This window comes from Nanorana parkeri, unplaced genomic scaffold (genome assembly GCF_000935625.1).
Source record: "Nanorana parkeri isolate BGI_ZX_2015 unplaced genomic scaffold, ASM93562v1 scaffold386, whole genome shotgun sequence".
Taxonomy (NCBI): domain Eukaryota; kingdom Metazoa; phylum Chordata; class Amphibia; order Anura; family Dicroglossidae; genus Nanorana; species Nanorana parkeri.
In genome coordinates, this window is record NW_017306654.1 from 383,524 (window position 1) to 411,190 (window position 27,667).

At 40.3% G+C, this 27,667-nt stretch overlaps 1 protein-coding gene across 1 annotated transcript in view; it reads left to right on the plus strand.

Moving 5' to 3' along the window:
- PLEKHG3 (pleckstrin homology and RhoGEF domain containing G3) overlaps positions 1 to 27,539 on the plus strand; it is a 48,833-nt gene extending 21,294 nt beyond the window's left edge. Inside the window, exons 4-19 of the mRNA XM_018559275.1 lie at positions 2,618 to 2,687; positions 3,077 to 3,123; positions 7,149 to 7,299; positions 7,989 to 8,120; positions 9,198 to 9,380; positions 10,443 to 10,535; positions 11,234 to 11,320; positions 11,477 to 11,507; positions 12,958 to 13,053; positions 14,201 to 14,281; positions 14,679 to 14,717; positions 16,807 to 16,817; positions 19,720 to 19,926; positions 21,400 to 21,516; positions 22,618 to 24,067; positions 25,911 to 27,539. Of these exons, the coding sequence (XP_018414777.1) occupies positions 2,618 to 2,687; positions 3,077 to 3,123; positions 7,149 to 7,299; positions 7,989 to 8,120; positions 9,198 to 9,380; positions 10,443 to 10,535; positions 11,234 to 11,320; positions 11,477 to 11,507; positions 12,958 to 13,053; positions 14,201 to 14,281; positions 14,679 to 14,717; positions 16,807 to 16,817; positions 19,720 to 19,926; positions 21,400 to 21,516; positions 22,618 to 24,067; positions 25,911 to 26,761 (3,646 nt within the window). The 3' untranslated portion in view covers positions 26,762 to 27,539. The remainder of the gene's footprint in view (positions 1 to 2,617; positions 2,688 to 3,076; positions 3,124 to 7,148; positions 7,300 to 7,988; positions 8,121 to 9,197; positions 9,381 to 10,442; positions 10,536 to 11,233; positions 11,321 to 11,476; positions 11,508 to 12,957; positions 13,054 to 14,200; positions 14,282 to 14,678; positions 14,718 to 16,806; positions 16,818 to 19,719; positions 19,927 to 21,399; positions 21,517 to 22,617; positions 24,068 to 25,910) is intronic.
- Positions 27,540 to 27,667: the final 128 nt, after the last annotated feature.

The window sequence follows — 27,667 nt, forward strand, 5'->3', positions numbered from 1 at the left end:
GGGGGGGGGGGGTGGCACACAGATTAAATGGACCTTGCTGTTGGGGTACAAAGTCCGCTTTAAGCATTATTGTATTTCTGTGTCTTCTGCATCGTGTTATGATCTGATTGGTCTCATCCTATATATTATATATATATCCTAATATTTGCATTCTTTCCTTATTGTATTTGTATGAAGAAGGCCAAACTATTGAACTGTTGACAGGTAGGTTAATACTGGGGTGTTATCGTGTGTAAAAATGAACAAAGAACATGAAACAGACTTAACTGCATGTGTGTGTACAGTATCTGTGTGTGTGTTGTATTTTGTGCTCAGCATGATTTTTAAGTGAAGTGAATAGGTTTTTTTTTTTTCCCGCCATCATTCACCCATTTTTCATTTTTTTGTGTTGGTATGTTGGAACACGAGCATGTGTGCTCTTGCCTGTAGTAGATGAATTTGAATTTTTATTCATGTGAAAAGTGGCCAAATATTTTCTTTGGGTTAGTGTTTATTTTTCTTCTGATTGGTGTTTGTGAAGGATTTGAAATAGGATGTGGATTTTATTTTTGTAGTGTTTACTGCTATGTTTTGCTTTGGTTGTTTTAATATTTTAATGAGGTTTAGTTAATGCCTCGTGTCCTCTTCTGCTGCATCTGAAATTCTTCACCCCCCCACTGCTAATTCATGTCAATAGGTATGCAAACAAAATCAAGCAAGACACAACTCTACAGCTGTCCATTCATGGCTCGTTTTTCTCTTTTAGTCTGCAGGCTGAACATAAAAAAAAAAAATAGATTCCCCTATCCACGCTGAACAACATGGATGGAGAAATCTCACCTGACAGCTTTTGTATTCAGCAGTTGCTACACCCACAATTGTCTAAATACAGTGGCACTGCCAGATCTAATGCAGTCACAATTTTCCATCCGGCTCAGTCAAATTTTTAATTTGTCTTTTGTCAAGCCTGTTGGTGCCAGCGTGGCCATCCTAAGCTCAAATTTCAGCTCCAGCAGCATGAATTGTCCCAAATTCGAACCGCCTATGTAATGTTCTTCAACACAAGTCATTTTCCCGGAGAGTAGCTGAAATCGCACTGCTTTGACTTGCTTCTGTGTCACAGGTCACAGATATAATGATTTATGTTTATGCCCGTTTATGCCATGATCTCTCCAAAGAACAGTCATTCCGATCTTCTCTGCCTTTTTGTTGGTGGCTGCATTTGTCACAGGAAATTCTGTGATACCACAACATTGATGTAATTTGGGATTGCCACAAAGGAAGGCCATGGAGCTACATGTGAGTTTATGCAGTGTGATCTACATCTAGTAGAAATCCATGAACCATCGTTTAATCCAAACTTGGCTGGTGGGTGCAGCGCTAGTCGACGGATGGCAACGTCACATGCACAAGTAGAAATGAGACACTGGCACTCCAACTGCAGATCAAATGCGTCTTTTTATTGGCGCACATGCAGCATATCGCACAAGTGCACCGTTTCGGGGTCTTGCAGGATCCCTTTTCTCAGGCAGAACATGTGATCACATCACATCTCCTTTTACTAACAGCAGCCAAATCCAACACTGCGTGTACACTGATGACAAGGGAGACCTCAGGGTTGCTTCTTGATTAAAAAAAAGTTATAAAAAATAACTGCAAACTGTAATGCTTAAGAACATCTGAGCAATAAATTATGGGACCACACCAGGATTTTATTGTAATAACTTTACTTGTAGATTTAACCAATCCTCTTGTGAACTTCTACATAGTTAAACGATAACAGTGCTAGTTTCTGGGCATGCTGTATTTCCATTACCACACCTTTTTGCTTATTATATGGTCAAAGATGCATTGTTCAGCCCACCAAAGACATTACAGCATGGATTGCTTGATTTTAACATACAAGTATTTTATAGAATAGGTATTTTGAGTAAATTCACAAATATTAGCACACAGATTATCACTTAAAATGACTTCAGGCTGATAATAACTGGGACTTCATTGAGGGGTCTATTGAGGAAGACAGGAAAATGAGCTGACTGACATGCATGTAAAAAAAAAAAATGCTGAGTAAGATAAAATATAGATTTATGAGAAATTTAAATTGTATCTAAAAGCAAAATGTTTTAGATTACATTTGTAAGAGATACAGCCCCTGTCAGGTTATGTCCCCACTAGGGAGATTCGCTGTTTGCCCTGGTGTCCATTGTCACTGGGACAGAAGATTTTGGGAAATCCAGAATTTTACAGTTGTCACCTGTATATGACTCAAGGTAGAACTCTTCCAGCGAGGTACTGTAGACTTTCCTTGAGACACAAAGTAAAGTAAGATCTCCCTAATGGGACACAGATGGCAAAGCAAAACCCAAGAGGAGCTCTAACCAATCCTCACTGTAGTCAAAATAAATAAAGTTTTAGGAACAAATGATCATGGGCTAAAATTAGAAGTTAGAATTACTCATCTAGGTTTGTGAATTGAGCCAAAAAAAGATGTAGGTCAGAAGTTCCTTTTCTGTCACTATGTCTCATCTCTGATGCGTTGTACGGGTTGATGATTTATTTTTGGTTTGTATTGATGAAATACATAAATGATGACCTTTTACTGACCTGGTATCCTCACATTGTCTTCTCTGTTCAGTGAACTTCTCCAGGACCTGGACAGTTGCAGAGATGACCCCGTGGCTGTGGCCAGCTGCTTTGTGCAAAAGGTGATTTAAAAATGTTGGCTCCAGTTCTATCTAGACTACTTGTAAATAAATGAATGACTGTTTCCATGTGTGTACACTAGATATGATGTGAGACCTCACGAAAACAGGCAACTTATCTCTACATTTCTGGCATGTACATACTGTCTGGCCATGGAAGAAATGCTTTCTAATGCGAGATCATGGGAAAATGTGATTAAAAGCTTTGCAGATAGCAATTCGATAATGGATCGGATATAATTGTAGGCCTTGGTCATCAGCTGATTTAAAAACACAGCCTGATTTTTAGTTTAGGTAAACCTTCTCAGTGACTCAGCTAGATGTGGGCAAAGTATTAGGAATTATCTCCTGATACCTGTGCTTTCTAATCTTTTTCCTATTTCCATTTTCAGAGCCAAGACTTTGATATTTACACCCAGTACTGCAATAACTATCCAAAGTAAGTATTTTCATATAGAATGCAAATGTCCACTGACATAAACTTTCAAGTTTCATTTAGTGTAAGAGCTATCTTTTATGTGCCATTGTGGAATATATTTCTAAGGTACATGCTTCTAAAACATGCTAGCAGGATGTTTTGGTTTGTTGGCAGCCAATAATTTGAATGAACTGCCCTAATGCAATGCATGTTAACACACACATAATACATGTTAATGTAACACACCAAGACACCAAGGTGTGAATAGGCCCTGGGTGTTTCCCCTGTACCCAGTATTCTCCATTGGGAAGATCCTGCCTTTTGTACAACACAGAGAATGTGAACCCAGACTGTGTCAGTGTCCTCACCAGTGCAGCAGACCTATCTCCACATGCATGGGAAATTGTTAGGATGGAGTCGGTAGCTGAGCTGTTTAATTTGTATTGCATTGCAAAAGAAGCGTTCTTTAGTCTGGTTAGGCTGTAGTTTGGACATCTTCATTTTAAAGGGTAATTCCACTTTCCCAGGTGATTTGGGGGGGGGGGGGGGAAAGTACATTTTCCCAATCTAACCCCCTCTCCCTTCGCACCCTGCTATACTTACGTTTCATGACCGCTTCTTCCCCTTCGCCAGTGCAGGTGTGCTATCCTTATCCAGTGCCGCCATGTAGCGCAGCCCTGTGGTTTAGATTTTGAATGTCACTCGCAAATGGCAAGCATTCATTGGTCAGCAAGGTCCCAAGCGCTTCTCATTGGTCCTCACGGTCAGGTGACCACACTGACAAAAGAGTGCTCACCATTTGCGAGCGAAAATCCTAAATCCAAAGCGCAAATCCTACACGGAAGTACGGGGTATGGATAGTACACCCACACCAGCGGAGGGGAAGGAGTGTTCGCCCAAAGGTAAGTATAGCGGGGGGAGGGTGCTGTATTGGAGGGCGTAATTACCTTTTCTACTTTCCAAGGTGAATTTGGGAATTACCCGTTAAAACCGTGGATAGAAGGTACGTCTATGTTTACATGCCTGGCCAATGGTAGGGCTTAATTTAATTCCCACATAGAAACTGGTCTAGTGCTTTTGGAAGGAAATTATCTGATTTCCACTACAATTTTATGACACAAAGTATACTAAATATAATTATTTGGGTTTATAAATCTGTTTAAAAAATAGTTATACAACTTCAAAAAGAGTTTTATGTGGGGGTCCGTCCCAACAATTGCACAGAATCCCATCAGATATAGCTGGTAAGTGCAGGACAGTCTCTGACAGGCTCAAATAGGTTTCAGGCTTTTCAGCTTTTTTTCTGTCCTCCAGAATGTTTGAGTTCTTTTATGCACATGAAGCTGAAAAGGAGGGTGTGGAAGCTGGGAGGGGAGGTTGACTTGTTTAAACAAGTGTTGGGCAAAAGCAGGAAATCAGTTGTACCAATGATTCCCAGGCTGTGGGTACTGCGTGTTCATTTCCATGCACATGCTCATTAGTCAGGAGCACAGACTGCTTGACCTTGCAGAATCTCTCTACATTCCTGTGTGTACTCCTGCTTTACATGGCTCTTTCTGCCTCAAAAGGAAACAAAAAGCCTTTAATCCTCAACAGCCGATGACTATATTCTGGAACTGGAGGCATCTCAAACATTTATATTAGTAAACAAAGAATAGTCCATTCTGGACAGATTTTACCACTGAAATGAACCTGAATATAATCGATATGGCACAAAAAATAAACAATTATGTGTATAAAATATTTTGAAATATATCTTTCTACTCTCGTTACATTGTAAAAAGGTGCTCGCTTAGTGAGATGGCACATATATCTCACTGCTGTTCTAAGTAATGGAAAATGTTATTTTTTTCCTGACAACACAAAAGCACCATGAACGGATGTGCGATTGGGTGATGTGGGCTACTGTATATTGCCAAATGGGTTCTTCAGTTTGTGGAACCACCATCCAGCAATTTTGATCCTTTTGTCCCATTGTGAGGAAACATATGCCCATCCCTTAAGATTTAATGGTGCCAATAGAGCAACCTTATCTGTAAATAGGTAAGCCACTATACCAGAAATATTTGAAGGATATTCTTACTTGAGACAGCACAAAAATATCAGAAGCAACTAGATTTCCTTTTAAACCGGAAAACAAATTAAAAAGACCCTCTGAATCATTTGCTGGACAGAGCAAAGATTTCCAAATCACCTTTGATGGGTCAATAGCTATGTGCACCTAATTGATTGGAATGGTGAACGCCCCATCTTCTTTGGGCTTTTTTTTCTGTTTTTACTTCTTTTGTCCTGTCATAATCTTGAAGACTATTAAAAAGGTCAATTATTTCTGCTTGTTGATTTGAAACTACAGGATCATAAAGTTGGTTCTAAATCACAAAGCATGAACAAAGGGCTCAGGAGCATACAGGGGCCAGGAATTGGCTAACCAGCCAAGTGATTTATCTGGCATCTCTCTAGTCATGTCATAAAACATTCAGTACAATGCCTATAGATCTGTCGCCGGCAAGGCTTAGAGGAAGTTCACTTTTGCCAATCCCGCACTCTTGATTTGTCATTCTAATCTGCCACTCCTACATGCATTTCACTAAAGCGGGATCAAAAGTGCTTTCGCATTTTCAAAACATGTTTTAAGCAGAGTTTTTCAGGACATTTTCTTATGAGGATAATTCAGGAACTGGGGCATGTAAGAAAATTTGTGACTTAAAAGAGAACTATAGGGTAAGCTTTTTTCCCCATAGTTCTCAAGGGTCACGGGAGGACATATACTAGCGTCCTCACGTGACCCAAAGCTCTGTATATCGCGAGCTACAACTTGCGATATACTGAGACCGCTGCAGCCGGAACGGATCCCGACAATGCTGTTGAGATCCACCCAGCGGCGTGAGTGACAGCTGGATCTGCCTATCTAGAGGCAGAGCCAGCTGTACCCGCCCGCTCCCCGTCCGTTCTGCCAGTCAGCACTATAGGATCGGAGCAGGGAGGGGGGGAAACTCTGCGGGGAGCCGTGAGTGACAGTCACCGCTCACTGCAGGGAAATGATCGAGAAGTGAGCGAGCGACGGTATGCGTTCACTTACTTCCCGATCTATTGAGCCGACGTGTGACCGTTTAATTGTCACACGTCGGCTCGAACGATGAGGCTGATTGATTTTCACTCACCTCATAGTTCTCCTTTAATCATTTATGTAGTTCATTGAATAATACTTCCTACCTACATTTTGAAGTGGGAAGTCCTGTTTACAATCAAGTGCAACATAAACATGGCAAAATAGTTTAAGTAGAATCCAAGCCAAAAACAATTTCCTATCTTTTGGATGGGGGCTGAAGAAGGTTTACCTGTGTCTGTCCCTTACTGGGGGGGATTTTTCCCAGTTCCTGAGGCCAAATGTTCTAGAACCTGAAAGTGAGGTGATTGTGTTCGGCACTGAAACAGGAGTTAAGGGCAAATCTCAAAAGTCAAGTCACCTATAAAGGTGACAACTGCACAACATGGTGATTTTGTCTCACTTTGGAAAGATGTCACTGAAGTGTCACTGAGACAGGATACAGACCTTAAAAGTAGAAAGGGGGTGTTGAAGGCTGTTAAACTGGTATCTGGAGTGATCCTTACTGTCTGGGGATTTTTCTACAGTATATCTCCATTTCCAATAGACTAGCATATACTGGCTTTTTAGCTGTACCCTGTTGAAAGGAAACACTGTAAACCCCAGAAATGTGTTGGCTTTTTATGGCACCAAACTGAAAAAATTAGACCTGGGCTTCAGCCGATTTGGGTCTTGTGCTGTACTCCTTGCATACCAAGCAATACAGGCCCAACAGAGAATCTAACCCTTTCCTTATCTATTCAAGACTTAAAAATGAACAGGTTCCTGCCAGAGTCTTATTATATCCATCTGTATTATGTCACTATTTGACTCTTACAACCTAGTTCTATATTGAAGCATTTTCATTCGTTTTGATTATAAAGTCTGGAATTTTATATTTATTTTAAATCTGCATTATGAACAACAACTACACCACTGTGATGGCACTGTCTCATTTCAGCTCTGTGGCTACCCTGACTGAATGCATGAGGAACAAAGTCTTGTCTAAATTCTTCAGAGAGAAGCAGGAAATACTGAAACAGCCGCTTCCATTAGGAGCCTACCTTTTAAAACCAGTACAGAGGATACTGAAGTACCATCTCCTGCTACAGGTAACGCACTGTAATCAGCTTGGTTTACCTGCCCGGACCATGTTGAGTGGTATCTGTAGAACTGCTCGATCACTACTCCTATCTTCTATTAATGGTTGATTAATGATATGGGTGAGCTCTCACTCCTGTTCTGTCATTGACAGGTTTTACCCTACATTTTTGTCATTGGATACAATACATTTTATGTATTGTATTACCTGTACTACGTGCCTTGTTGCCTGTTACTTTGTACAGCACCATGGAGTATGATGGTGCTGCAAAAAAATCATTAAGTGACCATCTAAGAGGTTCTCATAGTAGCAGTTACTTATGATTGGTAAAGCGTGTAAACATCCAATGATATTACACAGGTTGATGTTAATGTTCCAGTCTGTGCAAACGATTTGTTCACTCACTTTCTTCTATGTATTTATGCCACAACAATGGTTATTTAACTAAAATTTATGTGGCCAATTATCTGTAAATACAGTATCAGTGAAATTTGTAGGAGCACAGTATGCATGCACAATGCCAGTAAATGGACTGGTTTTGCTTATAGTTTTGTTTACCTTTTTGTTTGATTTAATTATGACGTTATGCCCAGAGTGTATTGTATAGGAGGAGCTGTACAATTATGTCACAGATTTGATATTGCACATGTACAGTTGACTTCATGGCCTGTACTTTGATAGATGATTCTTGTCTTTCAGGAAATCGCCAAGCATTTCGATGTGAATAAAGAAGGGTATGAGGTGGTGGAGGAGGCCATTGAGACCATGACTGGCGTGGCCTGGTACATTAATGATATGAAGAGGAAGCATGAGCACGCGGTGCGCCAGCAGGTGAGTCATGAGGTGGACTTCTCATGTTTGTGCAGTGGTATCTGACCTGTATAAATTATACCATCCTTGCTGTCCACAAATCACTGTGGTATTCCAGGACTTTCATTGCTGTTCATCAGGTCTTAAAATTTTTGTGTTTGTGCTGCTTAGTGCAAAGTGTCAACTGTGATATCTTAATAGGCGCTTTGCTCTGGACCATTCAGTAGCGTAGGTTCTCTTGATATAGACGCATCCCAGTCTTACAAAAAAGCACAATTTTGTTTTCAGATAAGAAAGTGCTGATATCTGGAAATTAGAAGAGATCATGCGTCCTTGGAAAGAAAAGGGCAGCTAATGGCTAAGGCAGGACCTGATGCCCTAAAAAATGTGCTGAATAGAGTAATCTCCAGCTGCATATTGAGGATATAAACTCTTCTGCTCTCACTAATTCAGAACTATACAGCTATGATATGCCAAGGAGAAAGAAAAAAATCACTGATGATGGGTTTATTATTTATATATATGTATGTATGTATGTATGTGTGTGTGTGCGTGTATATATGTATGTGTGTGTGTGTGTGTATATATATATATGTATGTGTGTGTGTGTATATATAGTGACATTTTCTCTGAAATGTCATTGTACTGCCAATTTGGATACAACTGTTGATGAGAAGGTTTAGTTGAACTATGTCAGTGGGACCCAGAAAGAAGCATTATAATGCCGACTGCTGGGGATACAATTTTTTACCAGTTGGATTGTAATTGCAAGTTACAGTCATTTGCTCATTACAGTTAGGAGTGCAGCTTGAAAAATGGATGTTTGCAAATTAAATTTCTTACCATTTGGTCGTATACAACAACGAGCAGTTAAATAAGATGTCTTGTTTTTATTAATATGCCATTACCTGTCAGAAATAAAATTACATCTAATTAAAGCCGGCCATAATTGCAGCTTTTGCATCCAATGCAGGTGAATGTGTTGCTTGAATGGGGATTGGAGGGAGCAGCATTCGATTTGCAGCACTGCAGCTGAGCAGTAAATTGGAATACAAGGCAATATACTAACTGTAGAATCTCTTTGCTTTCTGTTCCCAGGAAATCCAGTCTTTGCTGCTGAACTGGAAAGGCATGGATCTTACCACTTACGGCGAGCTGGTTCTGGAGGGCACATTCCGTGTCCAGCGTGCCCGAAGTGAGAGGACATTTTTCCTGTTTTACAAGGCCCTGCTGATCACAAAAAAACGAGGAGACCACTTCGTTTACAAAACCCACATTCCGGTATAGACTTCAAAATTGCTCATGGTTGTTATAAATGGGGTTAAGTGAATGTATGTGATGGTTTGCAATGTCTAGTTTCTGTGTATACGGGATTGCAGATATTTGTATATAGACAAATGCACATTAAAGCAGACCTGTATTTAAATGCAAGAACACATCTTCATTGTTTTGACGAGCAATATAAAGGCTGACCTACTTAGAGTACATTGCCTGCAGAAAATGGTGCCCCCTGGCTCCCTCTGGTCTTGGTAATGTGTAAATTATTGGCACTTGGTCACATGCTGTATGCAATGTTAGCTTGCTGTGGTTTTGTGAGCTTGTTGAGCACTACTGTGTATCGTGCTAGTAAAACTGGAGAGGACCATTTCCACAGCATTTCCTGCAGCCAAGTGTCGGGTAGAGTGAGCTGGATCAGTTCATCTCTTGTCGGTGTGACCTCCCCAGAATGGCTGAGCTGATACCTGTAGCCCCATCTATCAGAAAGGATGCTACACAGAGATGCGTTCCAGTACAGTAACATTTAATTTAATAATTGGCCTTTCTCTGGTCAAATCAATCCAAGGGAAATCTTATCTCGGCAGCTGGGTTTTAGATTGTTTCATAATCTCAGTATAGGTATTCACTGCTGTTTATTATGTACATAATGTGTATTTTATTTTATTTATCACATAATATATATAACTTACATTTAGGACCCATTCACACCACTCGGGTCCCTTGCAGCGCTTTAAACATACATGCACTTGGTCGAGCATTCCTTTGGGGCAGCCGCCCATTTGAATGGGCTGCCTAACTGACCAAGAATTTTTAATGCAGCATTTTTGGCAGCACAATACACAACAAACCAGCATTGCAGTGTGCTGAGAAGGTGTGTTGGAATGCCAATCAGAATGAATTGCATTGCACATGTATTGCAGTAACTTGCGTGTTACCTCAGCAGTGGTCTGAGTGGGCCCTTATGGTTTTATTATTTAGTGCTGCTTTTTCAGAAATTATTTGAATTAACATACTAAAAATGTTGTGTAACATTCGCTTCTGCTCTGTGGTTTTGTAATTCTTTAGTGTGCAAGTCTGATGTTGATTGAGAGTACAAGAGACTCCCTTTGCTTCACTTTAACACACTATAAGAACAGCAAGCAGCAACATAATGTGCAGGTAAGTGTGACCGCTCAAACATTCCACATGATCTGACATGGAAATGTTCCAGCAATGGAAACCAACACGGAATATTCCTCTTCATGGAATGTGCTGCAGGGCTAAACAGAATGTAAACTGGTGGCATCTGGGCTACTGATAAAGGCGTCTGTATTGACCATATTTCCATAACTGTTTTCTCTTAGCACATTTCTCACACAAACATCCTGAGGAATATAATTTCACCTGATTCTCTCCATAATTATCAACTATGATAATGTTAACATTTGTTTGATATTATTTAAAACATTCTAGCTGCATAATGTGATTCTTAACACTATATTTGATGAAATGTCCACTGACACTTAATTGATAATGGATTTGGTATAGGAAATGCTTTTCTGTATCTAGTGACTTGCACACATCATTTACAAAACATTTCGGCTAGCTAGGATTTTCGCCTATGTGAAATGCCACGGCAAGAGCTTTTACTCTAAACCATGTGATTGTTCCAAGTCAGCAGGAAGTTTGGTGCCTGCAGGAATTTTTATCCTAGAGTCAGGGAAAAGCACATTCTGCATCCTGTGTACCAGTAAGATGAATAGCCTGCTTTACAGAACTAGCTTACATAGTAACATGGGTGCTGCTATTTGCACTGTATGTTCAGATATAGAGGTTTGTATTTCTATGAATTTACTTTTAATTATGGTTTTGCACAGGCCAAAACAGTGGAGGAGAAACGTCTCTGGACTCATCACATCAAGAAACTTATCTTAGAAAATCACCATGCTATCATACCACAGAAAGTAAGGAGATCATTTACCATTCTGACCCTAATGCTCAGTGTGTATGGGGAACATCGAAAAGTAGAAATACTCAATTAAGTGCAGCTAATCCAATTTAGTTGTGACTTTTTAATGGGGTTCAAATTCTAATTAAATACATTTTGTTTTGTTTTTTAGGCCAAAGAAGCAATTCTAGAGATGGATGCATGTAAGTGTGCAGATATAATGTTTAACCAATATTCTTGATTTATTATGCCTATGTTGTCTATTCTTTTATTAGTATTCTTTTATATAGCTTAAATAATAGATCTTGGAAATGTGGAAAGGGATTTCTACTTACAGAGAACTTAGCATGGAGGTGTGCTCCTTCTTTACAGAAAACATAGCATAGAGGCGTGCTACTTCTTTACAGAGAAGAGATCATAGAGGTGTGCTCCTCCTTTACAGAGAGCATAGCATAGAAGTGTGCTCCTCCTTTACAGAGAGCATGGCATAGAAGTATGCTCCTCCTTTGCAGAAAACATAGCATAGAAGTGTACTCCTTCTTTGCAGAAAACATAGCAGAAGATGTGCTCCTCCTTTACAGAGAACATAGCATGGAGGTGTACTCCTCCTTTACAGAGAGCATGGCATGGAGGTGTACTCCTCCTTTACAGAGAGCATGGCATAGAGGTGTGCTCCTCCTTTACAGAGAGCATGGCATAGAGGTGTGCTGCTCCTTTACAGAGAGCATGGCATAGAGGTGTGCTCCTCCTTTACAGAGAACATGGCATAGAGGTGTGCTCCACCTTTGCAGAGAGCATGGCATAGAGGTGGGCTGCTCCTTTACAGAGAGCATGGCATAGAGGTGTGCTCCTCCTTTACAGAGAGCATAGCATAGAAGTGTGCTCCTCCTTTGCAGAAAACATAGCATAGAAGTGTGCTCCTTCTTTGCAGAAAACATAGCAGAAAATGTGCTCCTCCTTTACAGAGAACATAATATAAAGTGTGCGCCTCCTTTACAGAGAACATGGCATAGAGGTGTGCTCCACCTTTGCAGAGAGCATGGCATAGAGGTGTGCTCCTCCTTTACAGAGAGCATAGCATAGAAGTGTGCTCCTCCTTTGCAGAAAACATAGCATAGAAGTGTGCTCCTTCTTTGCAGAAAACATAGCAGAAAATGTGCTCCTCCTTTACAGAGAACATAATATAAAGTGTGCGCCTCCTTTACAGAGAACATAGCATGGAGGTGTACTCCTCCTTTACAGAGAGCATGGCATGGAGGTGTACTCCTCCTTTGCAGAGAGCATGGCATAGAGGTGTGCTCCTCCTTTGCGGAGAGCATGGCATAGAGGTGTGCTCCTCCTTTGCAGAGAGCATGGCATAGAGGTGTGCTCCTCCTTTGCGGAGAGCATGGCATAGAGGTGTGCTCCTGCTTTGCAGAGAGCATGGCATAGAGGTGTGCTCCTCCTTTGCAGAGAGCATGGCATAGAGGTGTGCTCCTCCTTTTCAGAGAGCATGGCAGAGAGCATGGCATAGAGGTGTGCTCCTCCTTTGCAGAGAGCATGGCATAGAGGTGTGTTCCTCCTTTACAGAGAAGATAATATAGAGGTGTGCTCCTCCTTTACCGCTGAGCAGAACCATGATATAGTAGCTCACCCATTTCATCTTGTTTCTAGATCCTGGACGTTACAAATACAGTCCGGAAAGAATAAAGAAAACAATGTCTACAATTGACCCTGCGGTTGCGCTGCGGTCGGGGCGCAGACAGTCAGGTATAATAATAAAATGAAACATTTTTTGTTGTACGTCTCAGTGTAAAGCTGCCAATATTTCTGGCATTGGGATGTGAAACAAGATTGCCCCCTGTCCAAATAATAGCATTTTGATTTATTTTTTTTTAAACTGTATTGGTGATTTGGAGTTTGTAGAGTAAGAAACGCACAGAAATCCATCAAATCACCTTTTATTATTTCAATATGTGCAATTTGCTTTGTGTCTTGGGCCATATATTGTATGCATATACCAAATAAATGTTGATGTTATATTTAATGATTTGAAAGCTTGCTCTATCCTTATACTGCCTCTATGTCTCTCTGATTTGAGGTTTCTTTGCGATTAACTAATGATTTCCAATGCTTTTATCATTTTTGCTTTTTCTTTAGTTTTTCTGACCAAGCGGCAGTGTCCACATGCATTCTAATGTCCTTTTTAGGTTAGCGATTTGTGGCTCCAAAGATTAAACCCCTGTTACTGCATGTCCATTCTCCATTGTTCCTTCTCCATTTATCTGCATTTATTAATTTCATCTGCCATGCAGCCCACAGGTCTTCTTCTTTATGCTGCATAGCATGTTTTATCCAGAGAACATAATTTATTGTGTCATCCCCAAACAGAAATAAATGCAATTGCTTTATTATATGAATACGTGGCCAACAAGAATAAAAGAAGAACAATAATAACAATGTTCCTTAAAGGTGCTGCTTATTTCAGTCACATCAAGGCTTTTGACTTTTTCGGCTGCCACATCTGAAGATACTCAGCCTGAATTTAGCACATTAAATATCTATAAAATGTCAATATAAATATTGACATCTTACAGGATTGAAAAACCTGATTAGGTATACAAAAATGTTTGACACTACCTTTCTCTAGTTTAGATTTAGTTACTCATTTTATACCCCAGTAGGGAATATACTCTTGGTCTGCTTGGTAAACTTCTATTCCCTTTTATTACATTTGGTGTTTTAATAACTTTCTTCCTGCTGATGAAATCAAATGCTTGAACACAACTATGTGCAGCAAGCATGGAGCCCCTCTTACATAGTTGGTGTCTCCTTTACTAACTGCGCTCGAGGCTGGGAGACTGGTGTTGGGTAGAAATGAATGAACATCCTAACGAGTTGTCTATCCCATCCCCAGATCCGAACCACTCTAGATACATCCCTGGAAATGTTAAGGAGGGAAGCGCACACACCGCTGATAAAGGCCGCAGAAAGTCTGGTGCGAGATTTTTGTTTATAATGGTGAAGCCTTAAAAAAGACGCAGATTTAGAGTAAAAATGAACAATAAGAATTCTAGCCGGCACTGTTTCACATCTGCACAGTGTCTGTAGAGGTAGCTAGCTGAGGCCAGCTAAATACTCTGTCATTGTCCTTCAACTAACACACCTAACAACCAACATTTCTAGCAGAAAGGATTGCCAATAGAGTAACATAGACTTAGATAATAAACTAATTACTGACAATAAAAGACACTATGTGCCAATAAATATGAATACTACCAGTTGCTTTCTAACATTGTTTTCATGTCATATGTTTGGTGTAGTTTAACAATAAATTGAAGAGTCATCACAGTGTACTAATGTATATTAATGGTTTGTGATTCTTTTTTATTTAGAGCCATCAAAGCACATTCTGAAGCAGCTGGGTGAGAAAGGTATGAGCTGTTTGTTCCATTTTTCACTGAACGCGGTTACAGTTTTCACTTAATGAGTGTCTGGCACTGATGCTTTATTTCTTGCACCATTATAGAATAAGGACACGTCTTCAGAAATGAATGTGTTGTTAGGAAGCTCATTGTTGCAATTATATTATCTACTAAAATGTGATTCCTGATCACAGTACAGTAAGGTCAGGAAATGCCTACATGTCCTCACTCTGGATAGGTTGTGGGCTTAACAAAAGAAGTCAATTAAAGGTTGCAGAGATTTATAATATGGTAGCCACAAACATTTGCACACATTTTCTGCGGCTAATTACTATTTTGGGTCTTGCAAATTATTTCAGTTGCGGTCTATGTAAAAATGCCATTTTAACTTTTTTCTAAAAAGTAATAGAACATTTGTGTAAATTTTTGTTTACCATTAACAATAAAAACTATTGAACAGAAAAAGTAATAGAAAAGACATAAAGTAGTGGACCTTAGTTTCCTTAAGCAGAACCCTGGGCAAAATTTGTATTAACCTTTTGTAGTAGGGCTACCCTTTCACTGCAAGGGTTAACTGCTCATTTTTGTCTAGGGGATAAAATAAAAATGTTATACTCACCGATCCTCTGAGCCGGCTTGCCCTTAGATCGGTCCTTCCAGCCTCGCTCCCACTCTGCTGAAGCGGTCTAAAGATCCTCAAGGCATCACATTCTATGTACAGGGTATTGGACATGAGGATGTTGAGGGACATACCATCACTGCAGAGTAGGAGAGAGAGAGGCTGGAGGGAGCGCTGTGACAGCCAGCCATTTCTGAGGTTTGGGTAAGTATAGCTTATTATTTTAGTCTCTAGATGAAACCGAGCAGTTAACCCTGGCAGTGCGGGGGTAGCCCCATGGCAAGGCTAATTAAAACATTTTCCCGGATTTCTTCAAAATGTAAAGTCTTATCAGAGGGAAGACTGCTCACAGAAAAATGGGGGCTGTCGCTGTTTACCGTCTCAATATGCTAGTTGCCTGACTGTCACACTGATCCAAAGACTTCAGTACTTTTTGTGTCACTAACCCAGAGCAAGTAAAGGCAGAGTAACATCAGAACTCTCCTGTTTCTGTATACTTGTTCCATGTCAGTGACTCAAAGTATGGAACCCAGGCAAAGTTGTAATGTCTGCTTCACTATTTTCCCTCACATACAGATTTCCCTGAAAATTAATAATTTAATATGTATATTGATATCTCATTTTCTTATAGATTTTTTAAAATAAAGGTTTGCATGGTTGTCTATTGCATACGCACGCTGTGCTTCCTGGGCAAGATTCAGGGCACAATGATGGCTGTTTGTGAAATGTGATCATGACAATCAGACTTAGGCCTCATTCACATGAGAAAAGGCCGGCACCTACAGCTTCGTACTGCGTGCACAGCCATATCGGGCAGCTCCAGGGAAGGACAGATGCTGCGTGTGATTAGTACGCAGCCCCTGTCCTTCTCTATGGGAGTACACGGCCATACGCTGCCCTATGCTCAGCCCAAGTGCAGGTCTGTACGGGTGCGGGTGTCCTGGCTTGGACGCAGACAGGATCCATCCTGTCAGTGTACGAGTACGGGCACCCGCACGGACATGCAGGGCGGGTAAGCGTAGGGTGGCGTACGGCCGCATACTCCAATAGAGGAGGACAAGGGCTTCGTACTAATCACACGCCGCACCTGTCCTTCCCAGGAGTGGCCCGATACGGCCACGCGCGGAGTTGTGCTTGCCGGCCTTTTCTCGTGTGAGTGAGGCCTTAGGCAAAAAAGACTAAAAACATATCTTTAAAACAATCGTATATAAATATACAAAATAAAAAAGTGACTGTGTTAATGAGTATTTCCATAGTGGAAATGGTAAGCTTTGAAGGCACAAGGCCCCATTTGTCTTGTTGATGACATCAATTTCAATGAGTGGTCAGATACTTTTTATTCTCCTGACCAAAAGGTAATACATTATTCAAAATTGACACTGTGTTCCATGTTGTAACTGTACTGTGCAGTAGGATTTACTATCACAATTGTAATTAATTCTTTTTATCTGTTTTCTTTTGTTCCCTTTGGATCGGCAGTGGGCTTGAAGGTAAGCTGTTCTGTATAAACCAGCACTGCATGTCTTTTCCTTGCATAAATGTGTGCGTGTGTGTGTACACAGAGCAAAGTTATGTGACCTTTAGTAGGACAATTCATCATTTGTATGCTTGATGGTGGGCTATTTACATAAAGTTGATATTACAGATGAATGGGAGGAATTGTCTCTAGCTTCAGGCTGTGCATGACAAGCTAGCCATGCTCTGTGTGATTTTTTTTTTCCACCTTGCAGATGTTGAGTGTCACGTGCCCATCATTGCATGGAGCTGAATTCATTCTACTCTGTCTAAGTGCTATACTGTTAAGTCAACTCAGTATCTGTTTGTTGTGCAAACACCACTATGTCTCACTGCAGTATGTTCCATTCATTATTTGTTTGCTCATTCTTGGGGAATCATACTGACTTGACCAGGCAAGTGAAAAATGGTCAACACCCTTCTCAGTACAAATCCTAAATGCCATTCACCCTTCTTAAGATTTTTTTTTGAGAATCTTCAACGTACTATCTCATTATCTTCTCCTGTTCTTTATATTTTACCTATATGAACAGCGTTACACTATACAAAGTGTGTGCAGTATAAGTGCAGTGAGTCATCACCCCCCTCTAGTGTTCAGATATGGCACTACACCATTTTATCCAACATGATCCCTTTGCCTGCCATGAGTATCTGCTCTATTCAGTGGATCCTAGGCAATAATGGGGAAAAATCTTGATTGGCAGAGAAAAATTTAACACTGAACCTTTTCCTACCTGCTGGAAATAATTGCAGTGCGTTATGATACAATGATTCAAATAACAAGATTGTTGCACAAACACATTCATAAAACTATAAACCCTGAAGACAAATATTATACAAAATTCCTTAACACTCCACTAGCCATCATAAGAGACTCATTTAAACCTGTTTCTGCGGTTACATTTTATATGAGGGATCCTCTGTAAGTTGTAGTCATACTCTTATCTGTTGGAGAACTTCTAATGGAACATATATAGAAATAGGGATGTTCAGATACCAATGCCGATACTTGGCATTTTCACGAGAACTACCAGGGTGGCAGCTAGGACCTGACTCTGGCGCTCCACCACTGTCCTGAAATCATTACTCTGTGAGTACTTGGACAAGTATAAGTACTTGTACTTGGAAAAAATGGTATCGGTGCATCCCTTATATATGTTTATAAAAACAAAATCATACATTAAAACAGGAATGCACAAATCTCAGGAGCTCAGTGTTCTCCTTAAAAATGTCAGCTGCCTCCTAACTTTTGAATTTTTCTCTACTCTAGCTTGGGAGCTGGAAAAGTATCTGTACTTGTACCGAGTACGTACTTGGTATCTGAACATCCCTATATAGAACAATGAGAGGCTTCAGAGCATACTTACCTGCCAGTTATCACTTTCCTCTGAAAGTGAACCTGTGAGAGTTATATTAAACAGCAGCAGGATCATAAGCTGCCAGAGCATATAACTTGCCTTCCAATTTGTCCCTACAGCACCACTCAAGGCCTCCTGCAGTTGATCTACAAATAGCAGTTTTACAATATTATCTATTTGCATATATTGCTGAAGAGTTTTAGGAGTTATGACACGGTATCAACTTCAGCAGGAGGGAATATTTCAGATTTTGCTTTGTGATGGCATTGTGGTGTCATGATTGTGATATCATGACAGTCTTGAGTGTTTACATTTATTTTAACCACCTTTAAGCTCACATAAAAACACTAAAGTAACCTTAAACTCAGGAGTGAAATCTTATAAAATGCATTCAAGTACCCAAACAACACACACTGGGTACTTTTGTTCCCCATGGTCCCTGTGTGTGTTGTAAAGTAGCCAACTCTCCAAGCTCACTCCCAGGATGGACTACAATCTCACGTTTAGTTTAACGATTTGTATTGACGTTCTAGTCCATCACAGGAGCAAGTTTGGAGCGGTGACTACTTTACAACACACACAGGGACCATGGGGAACAAAAGTAGCCCCCCTCCAGAAGGAAGGACAGTGTCTGTATGAATACAGAGATGATTTGAGGATCTACAGCCGAGCGATACACAAATAAGATAAATTTTTGTTAATAGTTAAAAAAAACTTAAATACATTTTGAGATTGAGTTTACTGTCACGTTAAGATAAGCAATCTGCAGTTACAGTTCCCATTGTAGCAACGACATTTTATCCTAATAAAGGGATTGACCGTCTGAGCTCTACAGATAAGATACTTTAGAAGTTCTGGTGTGATTAATCACAAAATTCATTAACTTTATCAATCGCTGTTAAGGAAAGTGGTGATAATGTTTTTTTGGTTCATAGAAAGTCTATTGTCTCCTCTTCAAAACACCAGTACCCCCTTTGGGTGCTATTCCTGGTTTTACCTATAAGTGGCTAATGAAAGAAAAGTGTTTTGGTGTTGCATCTGGTGCATGGTATTGCACACTCTCTAAAAGTAAGCACAAAGCTTAATGAGTCGTTGGAGTGTCTCCGTCCTAGCCCCACGCCTCTTCTACCTGCTCTATTCATATGGGTCCTATGGAGATTTAATTTAGCAGTCACAAAGGATTGGCTATTGCAGGACTGTATCAGAAGAGCAGGGTGGAATATTTATTTTTACTGAGATCCATGTCCCTATGTATGTCATTCTATAACAGTTACCTTACCGTTGTCTTATCACATCTACAAGTTGGGTACAAGCAAAAAACAACCTGATGTTAAATATTGTCCATACTATGACCAAAATCCGTAAAGATTGGAGGCTGCAGGCTGTGTTGAATTTCCCAGATTTATGTCATGGTATATTTAGGTGAAAAAAAGATGTATCTGCACCCAGGTGGAGAAACCTAGTCCCTGAATGTAGACTACACCTGATTGAAATATAAAAGGATTCCTTGTTTGTTCAGCATGCAGGAAGCGATGGAGCACTACTGGAATTTGAGGATATCCTTCAACCCAGTAATGACAATCTGACACGCACCTATGAACAGCCACAGGCAGAGGGAGATGAGGAGCAACCTGCCAGCACAGAGCTGAGTAGAGGTTCAGGGGCAGAACTCAGTGCCTCTGATGAAGAAAATGAGGAGGAAATACAGTTGGGAGATGATGAGCAGGTAGCTGATTTTGCCAGCTCCCTACTGGCAGTCATTCATTGCTGGCGCTATAGGGCCAAGACTTTGCTTGATACGTGGGGCGCGCCTACGGTGAGGGTCTTTCAATTTCCTTTCTCTTTAATTGCGTAGGTGCCACTTCTAATCCTAGTCATTTAACTCTTCCATTGGTGACTGCTGTATAAGTAACGCTTGTCATTAATAAACATGCATGGCTTTTTGGACAAATAGCACAATCATCCATATTTAGGTTGAGTGAAAATTTTGAAATACATTTTTGTGTTCCATTAATTTGGCTTAATTGTCAGCTAACTGCATGGACTTCTAACAGGCATGATGTTTACAGAATTCTGCTGTTGATAAAGTGTCTAGTTGTGGTGTATTCTAGGAACATGTCCTTGTCTTGTATATCTGTATGTATTTAAACAATAGCTTGTATGGGAACTTGTTTCCTTATATAAAGTGGAACTCTAGCTTAAACATTTATATATACTTACACTGGTCCATACAAGGTGTTTTCTGGAAAAGGGGAGGTGCCTGCCGAGACATCACAGCTCCTTGTAGAATTAATTCATTGAGAAAATGAATGGCTGCCATGCTGACCACGCGACCTGTTGTGTTCTGACAGCACATGTTCCTGGACCCGGAGGATGCTGCAATACACTGTAGTGTAGTGTATCCCTGTCAGGGGTCATTTATATATATTTACAATGTGCCAAGCTGGACCAAAGTAAGTCTATACATTTTTAAAGCTGGAGTTCAGTTCAATTTCTAGAGTTGGGTAATCCATAAATCTTGGAACGTCAAAGTTTTCTTTTCAAGCTGGCTTCCTTTTACTGCAATTGTTATATATTCACCATTCCACTCCACATTTTAAGTGCATCTAAACTCAAAAACAAATATTCAATATATTGCAGCTTACCAGTGGCTGCATTATTGTTCTTTTTCCAGTTTTTTCCCCCTTTAATTACACCTATTCTGTGAATAGCACACTTCATGTCCCTGGTGACTACACTCACTCCACTGTATCTATGAAGGGAGCCATGGTCCTCACCCAGGCTGGACTACAACCATGTCTGCCTTTGTTCATTTCCATTGCATGGAGAATGGGGAGATAAGTAGTTTACAGAAGAAAAATAACATTGCTTGTACTTCCATTCCAGCTTACAGAAGTTATAAGGACACTGCATTCCTTGGCAAGATCAACAGGCATTTTCTGTACTTGCTGAAACTAGCCTCAAAAATGGATAATGCAGCCATCCCATCTAAGGACTGTTAAACTTCAATATATTACATTTGTATTGTTAGTTTTAGTTCTCCTTTAATCCTGTTTTTCCCAGAATGCACCCAAGACCTAACATCTAAATCTTATGTTTCCCTTACCTTGGATTCTTGTAAGTGAAGAGTTTGTGCAGGTCAGCTTTGGACATGGAATGGCTAGTCGCAGCATGTCATTATGTTTTGTTTGCTTTCTAGAACAGAGAACATGTGCCGCATGAGACATTTAAAGGATTTAAAAGACAGAATAGTCAATCCTCCTCTGGGAACCCGGAGAAGAGGCGTAGCATGGAGGTCACTGGATTTAACGCGGAAGTGAGTGAATATTGGTATACTTTGGTTACCTAGTTAGCATTAACATGCAGCTTCATTTTCTAACAAAGTTATTATGTTATATATAAGCTATTTGTTTAAAATGTTTTAATGGCACAGGTGACAGATACGGTTGTGCACGGAGCTGTACGTGTCAGACATTTCTCGTGTGAATGAGGCCTAAATGAACTCCAAAAATAGGCTTTTTGGAAGTCAGAAATCCTGATTTTCTTGGAGTTCATTGAGGGACAGAAACCCTACCTCTCTGTTATTTTGTTGGCCCTGTGTATTTCTTTCTTACAAAACGGAAGCATGCTGGGTAAGAGGAGGGGTTATATGGGAGCTGGCTTACAACCTTTCTATTTGGCAGTGTCCCAAATTCATGAACTTGGCAGTATAACTGACTGACTGTTTCTGTTTTCCTGTCCCTCAATGAAAAAAGTTTACAGTAACTACCGAAATCGTATTTCTTCTTATGTCTACCATGCAGTGGAACAGCTTACTTTGGACCTCAGGTGACCTGCTTTATTGTATGCAAAGTTAACAAGGGCCACCAAACCAACAAAGATTAATTCTTATTTATAGGGATGCACCGATGCAGGTTTTTCAGTTACAAGTAGCGATATTCTTTTTTCCGGTGCTCTCTAATACCAGAAGTTCCATTTTAAGGAAGCCAGGCGGCGTGTAAAGACTCACCACCCAGCTTCCCGATTAGCAGGGAAGCCGTCTCTATGCTCCCTCGTCACCAGGTGACGAGAAAACATGGAGTCGGCTTTCTGGCCATTTAGTAAGCTGTGCGCCGTGTAATGACTTGCTGCCCAGCTTCCTGATACTGGATGCTCAGGTATCGGGCTAGGCATCGGCGCATTTGGACGAGTACTTCAAAAAATACTAGGCATCGGCACCAATACTAGTCTCAGTATCGGAGCATCCCTACTTATTTACAATAAAACATTTGCTTTTCCATCCTTGGTCTTTATTTTATCATATCACCGTGTTGAGGTTATTGGTTGCCTTGGCATTGTATCTGTACAAAATGTCCTCTTTCCTGTGCATACAACCTAATTCAATTAGGTGTTTTATAACCATCTTTTTTTTTTTCAGGTTTTGGAAGAAATGGAAAAGGACAATTCTGAACCTGTTGCTCATTTGGTTAACTCTTCTGAAATTCCATTAGAAGCTCCTCTTGAACCTTCTAAAGAAACTGAGACAGTTGAGGAAGATAGGGAAACTGATTCTGATACCCATGACCCTCTGGATAATGGGGCAACTGAGAATGCAGAAGATTCAAAGACGTTTAGTAGTGAGGAAGATGAAGAAGAAGCAGTAGTGCATGAGACAACTAGCATCCTTCCCCCATCTGTATTGGATCAAGCCAGTGTGATTGCAGAGAGGTTTGTAAACAGCTTCTCTAGAAGGAGCAGCTTGGCTCTGGAGGATGGTAAAGTCATTGGTTGTACAACCCCCAAGCTAACTAGCAGGAGCAGCAGTCTAATAAACCTGAATTGTACAGAAAAGACCCCTTATCCTAATGGGAACTCTGATTTTCCAGATTCCCACATAGATGTAAATGGTGATATTGATGATACAAACACAGAGACTATGCTCATGAAGGTTAATTCCATGGAGAATGTGTTTGAGGAAAAAGAGAGATCTACATATAAACGAAGAGAGTCCATTCTCTCCTCCCAAGACAGGGAACTCATTGAAAAGATTAAAACTTATTATGACAAGGCAGAGCATCAAGATGCATCTTTTAGTATCAAGCGTAGAGAAAGTTTGAGTTATATTCCTACGGGACTGGTTAGAAACTCTATCTTTATGATCAATAGTCTCCCAAGACATGAAATCATCCAGGGTAATCACACTGGGCAAAGAATGGAAAGCAATTCCAGTAATTCAAAGGTTGGAAATAGCAGGCCAGTCTCATTTGAGGATACTTCCACTCTCATCAATGAAAGGGACACTAACTGGTTCACACAACATACAGGTCCAGCACTTAAGAACAGCATCTCAGAACAACCCGTACCAATCTCTGATGAAGAATTTCAATCCCCAACAGAAATGGTTAAAGTGTGGGAAGAAATTGAAAAGCGGGGTAGCTGGAATAAGAAAGATGCTCATGAATTAAGAAAAGACCAAAAAGCAACATTAGATATCTATGAAGACACGACTGAGACTGATGTTGAATCTAATGAACCCCTGATAATAGTTGAGGAGAGTGATCTGAGTACCATTACAGAAGAATCCCAAACATCTACACCAGAGGGCACAAACACTGAACACCTTATTGATCCTACCAACCATACAGACTTCAGTGATCAGGATTACAAGACTCCAGTCAGGCTTCATCCCACAATTCTGGAGCTTGCAAACTGTATGGATGAAGATCTCACAGAGAAAATGAAGAATAAGGTGTATCAGTTAGCCAGACAGTACAGCCAAAGAATTAAGTGCAATAAGCCGGTTCCGCACAGACGTCTGAGAGAGATAGAGGAGGACATTAGGAGGGGAAGCTTGCCGTCTGTACAGGAGGAGAAAGCGGAAGAGAAATGTGAGTACTGGGCTTGTGTACATGCCCTAAACTTGTACAGCTCTATTTTATTTCAATTATGTTAAAACATTGTTACTGTCTGAAAGAAGAGAACAAGGAAAAAAAATGTATGCACCCAAAGGAAAAACAACAATTAGTTAAAATATGTACCGTATTTGCCGGCGTATAAGATGACTTTTTATACTTCAAAACATTCCCCGAAAATCGTGGGTCGTCTTATACGCCGGGTATACAAAACGTCCCAAATTAGTCAGCCCGCTGGATGTGCGGTAATACTGTATGTACGGTAGCTTCGGCTACATACAGTATACCGCGCTGAGCCATCAAGTTTTAACTGAAAACTTAGGGGGTCGTCTTATATGCCGGCAAATATGTTAGTCATTAACAAAATCCTTTAAAATGTGAGTTGTGTTATATATACACAAATGGGGATTAAGAAACCTTATTACCTTTTTAAGGATTCTTTACTTGTATTACCTGTGTTCTAACTCTCTGCCTAAGAGAGAATACTTGGCTGTCAGCTATATTGACTTCTCCACATCAACCTAACTTGGGCGTATTTGCTTCTAACTGGAACTTATAGAAGCAAGTACACCCAGTCATGTGTTAAACCAATATGGCTTCCTATACGTTTGTCCAATAGTCTGAGCGCCGCTGTACACTTCATAGAGTGAGGATGTATACCACTAGCTTTATGTCTCACACTGTTCATAATCATAATAATTGTAGCATACTTTTACATTACAGTGGGAAAGCATTTGTATTTTATTTATTTTTTAAACAAACAGTTGAGCCTTCTCTGGCCCCTGCAGTAATAGTTTACTGCTCTTGTAGATTCCCATATAGGATTATTTTTTACAGTGTTGGTAAAGCATTAGAAAGATGAACAAACCACAAAACTTGATTCATTTTTCACACTACGTAATCAAAAAGCCAACACCTTTCACGGGTTAGAACTTCCCATTCATGAGGGCTTGTGTGCTGGAAGTAAATTCAGATTTAAACAGGGCTATAATGGCAAATTGATGTGGAAAGCATGAGATCTGGGTTGCCACCTGACCGCTTCAGTTGTCTGTTAGTGGTCCAGTTTAAATCTGAATTTACTGCCAGGACACAAGCCCTGATTAAGGGGAAGCTCTAAGCTGCTGAAACACATTGGCTTTTTGATTACATATTGGGAAAAATAAAACTTTCTACTGGACTGAATTAAGCTCTGTGGTACACTAATCTTTCTAATGAAGATCACTCCAGGGACAGGGAATAGGCTTTTAGAGTAAGTTTTTTGTAATATAGTGCACTGAGAAGGTGTAAAGCTCTATATACAATTATATTGAAGGGATATGCCAAGGGTACTTGGTATAAGCAGAGCTAGGCCAGTATGTCAGAGAATTGCAGCAACCCATGTCAAACAGGCTGAATGCTCAAGCTCCTGACTGGTGGAGTGGAAGCGATATAAAGTACCTAGAGCATGTGGTCAATTCATGCCAAAGGTCCAAAGACTGCTTTCTAGCTGCTTGAACCTCATACATTCAGATCAGGTAGATAAGCAGGATCCAGACAACCACTTTCATATAAATCTGCAGTTCTGTACAAGGGAGGGCCAATGGCTCCAAGAATCAGTGTATGCAAGTGATGAAAAATGGCAACCTCTGCTTGCAGTCTACCTTTGTCCTGGCATATTGACTGATGGATCTGCAATAAAATTCATATTTCTGTTTCATTCATATATTCCAAGTGGTTGTTTTCTTTCTCTTGCCATCTGTGTTTCAGCAACCAATGCTCTGCAGAGTGTTTTTTTTAAACTTGGTATTTAATATGTATATTGCATTTTTCTATATTTTAGGTAAGCTGAAGCCTGCATTGACCCTTCCTACCTATGACCACATTGTACTGCAAGAGCACAGCCCAAAAACTCCCACATCTGCTTCTTTCAGTGAGAAATCCCCCAAACGTTTATCATTTACCTCAGACAGCCCCCGGACATCTTCTCCTGTAAGATCTGACTGCAGAAGCCCCCTGAGTCCAGTGAAGACAGAAAAGTTTCACTGGCCAGATGTCCGAGAGCTGAGATCAAGGTATGCCAGTACCAAAGGGAGCAACAAATCCCTTCCAGTGAACAGGAGCCACTCTGTCCCTGACAGAATGATGGAGCGCGATGTGGACAATCCATCAGACCAAAATAAAGAGCTGATGAGCCATTCCTGCAGCATGAATATGAAACACTTTAACGTTGTGAATGGTATAGCCGATGAAGTAAACACTTTATGCAAAGTAGCAGCTGATCGTCCCAACATAAGTGGAAGACCTACGTCCCGGAAGAACAGCAGGAACTCTGGGCAAACTACAGCTGATTGTTACTACATCAGTGCAGAGGCTCCTCTGGAAAACAACAAAAAAGTCATAGTTATGGAGAAGCTTCCAACCAATTCTTCTTATGAACTGGAAAACGATGACACCTATGTCCATATAAGATCACCTACCACACGAGAAAAAATCTCACTGAAAGCAGTGGTTGAACGTTGCAAGGCGTACCAGGAGTCTGATGAGTACAAGGCTAGGGAAGAACTTTCAAGGGCCAATGGTTGTCTAGACTCTACAATTGAACAGTCAAAACCAGAGGCACGAACTGCAGCAAGCAGCGATGTGGCCCAAAAAAGCAGAGTCAAAAATCTGAGAGAGAAATTCCAGATCTGAATCACCGCAAAACACTCGGAGAATCCAAAGCCTTTTTTCATCAGATCGTTTTTTATATAAGAGTTCAAAGAAGGCTTTCTTGGGGAAAGACATGGTTTAAGCCATGCTTTTCAGTGACCACTAAAAACTGACTTGCATAGATGAACTGTTTAAACATATTTATATTCTGAACGCAGTGTTTTTCCTGTATATAATGCATTTTAACTGTTCTTGTTATACTGTGACTGGTGTATATTTGGTTTCAATACAGGACAGTAGATGGATTCTTGAAATAACTTTTTTATATTTATCCCATTGCTTTCCAATGATGGAAACTGGAGCATTTGACATATGTAAAGATAACTCTGAGTTCTTCATGAAACCCTCATACTTCATTCCCTGTAATTGCACAATATTTAGAGACCTCCACCAGCACACTGCGAGTTTTGTCAGCCTAGTTCAGGACTACCTCCAGTCTTTGAGGGCCGCATATAAACAGGGGTTTGAGGCACACAATAGTTTTGCTTTGCGAGTTCCACTTCACATAACTCCATAATTATATGTCAATTATAGAAATCCTAAAACTATGTGAGACACATCAGGTCCTTTAATGATTGGAGTTGTGCAACCGTGTCTAGATAATCAAGGCTTGTGTCACCACCTACACTGACAAGTCTTGAAGATAATGTAAACCTATATTTCTATGTTATTTATTTGCCATCTTTATATATTGTCGTCCATTGGATATACCTGCCTGTAATTATATCTCTGTAATGTGCATTCAAATCAGTTTATAAAGCTCTTTGCTTAAAAAATATTGCAGACTGACCACACATTCATTGGCATGCATGCAAGAATTGTGCTCCAAAACAGAGAACATTTTATAAGATCACTTTCTGACAACTGGTAATGTTAGATGGCAGGGGA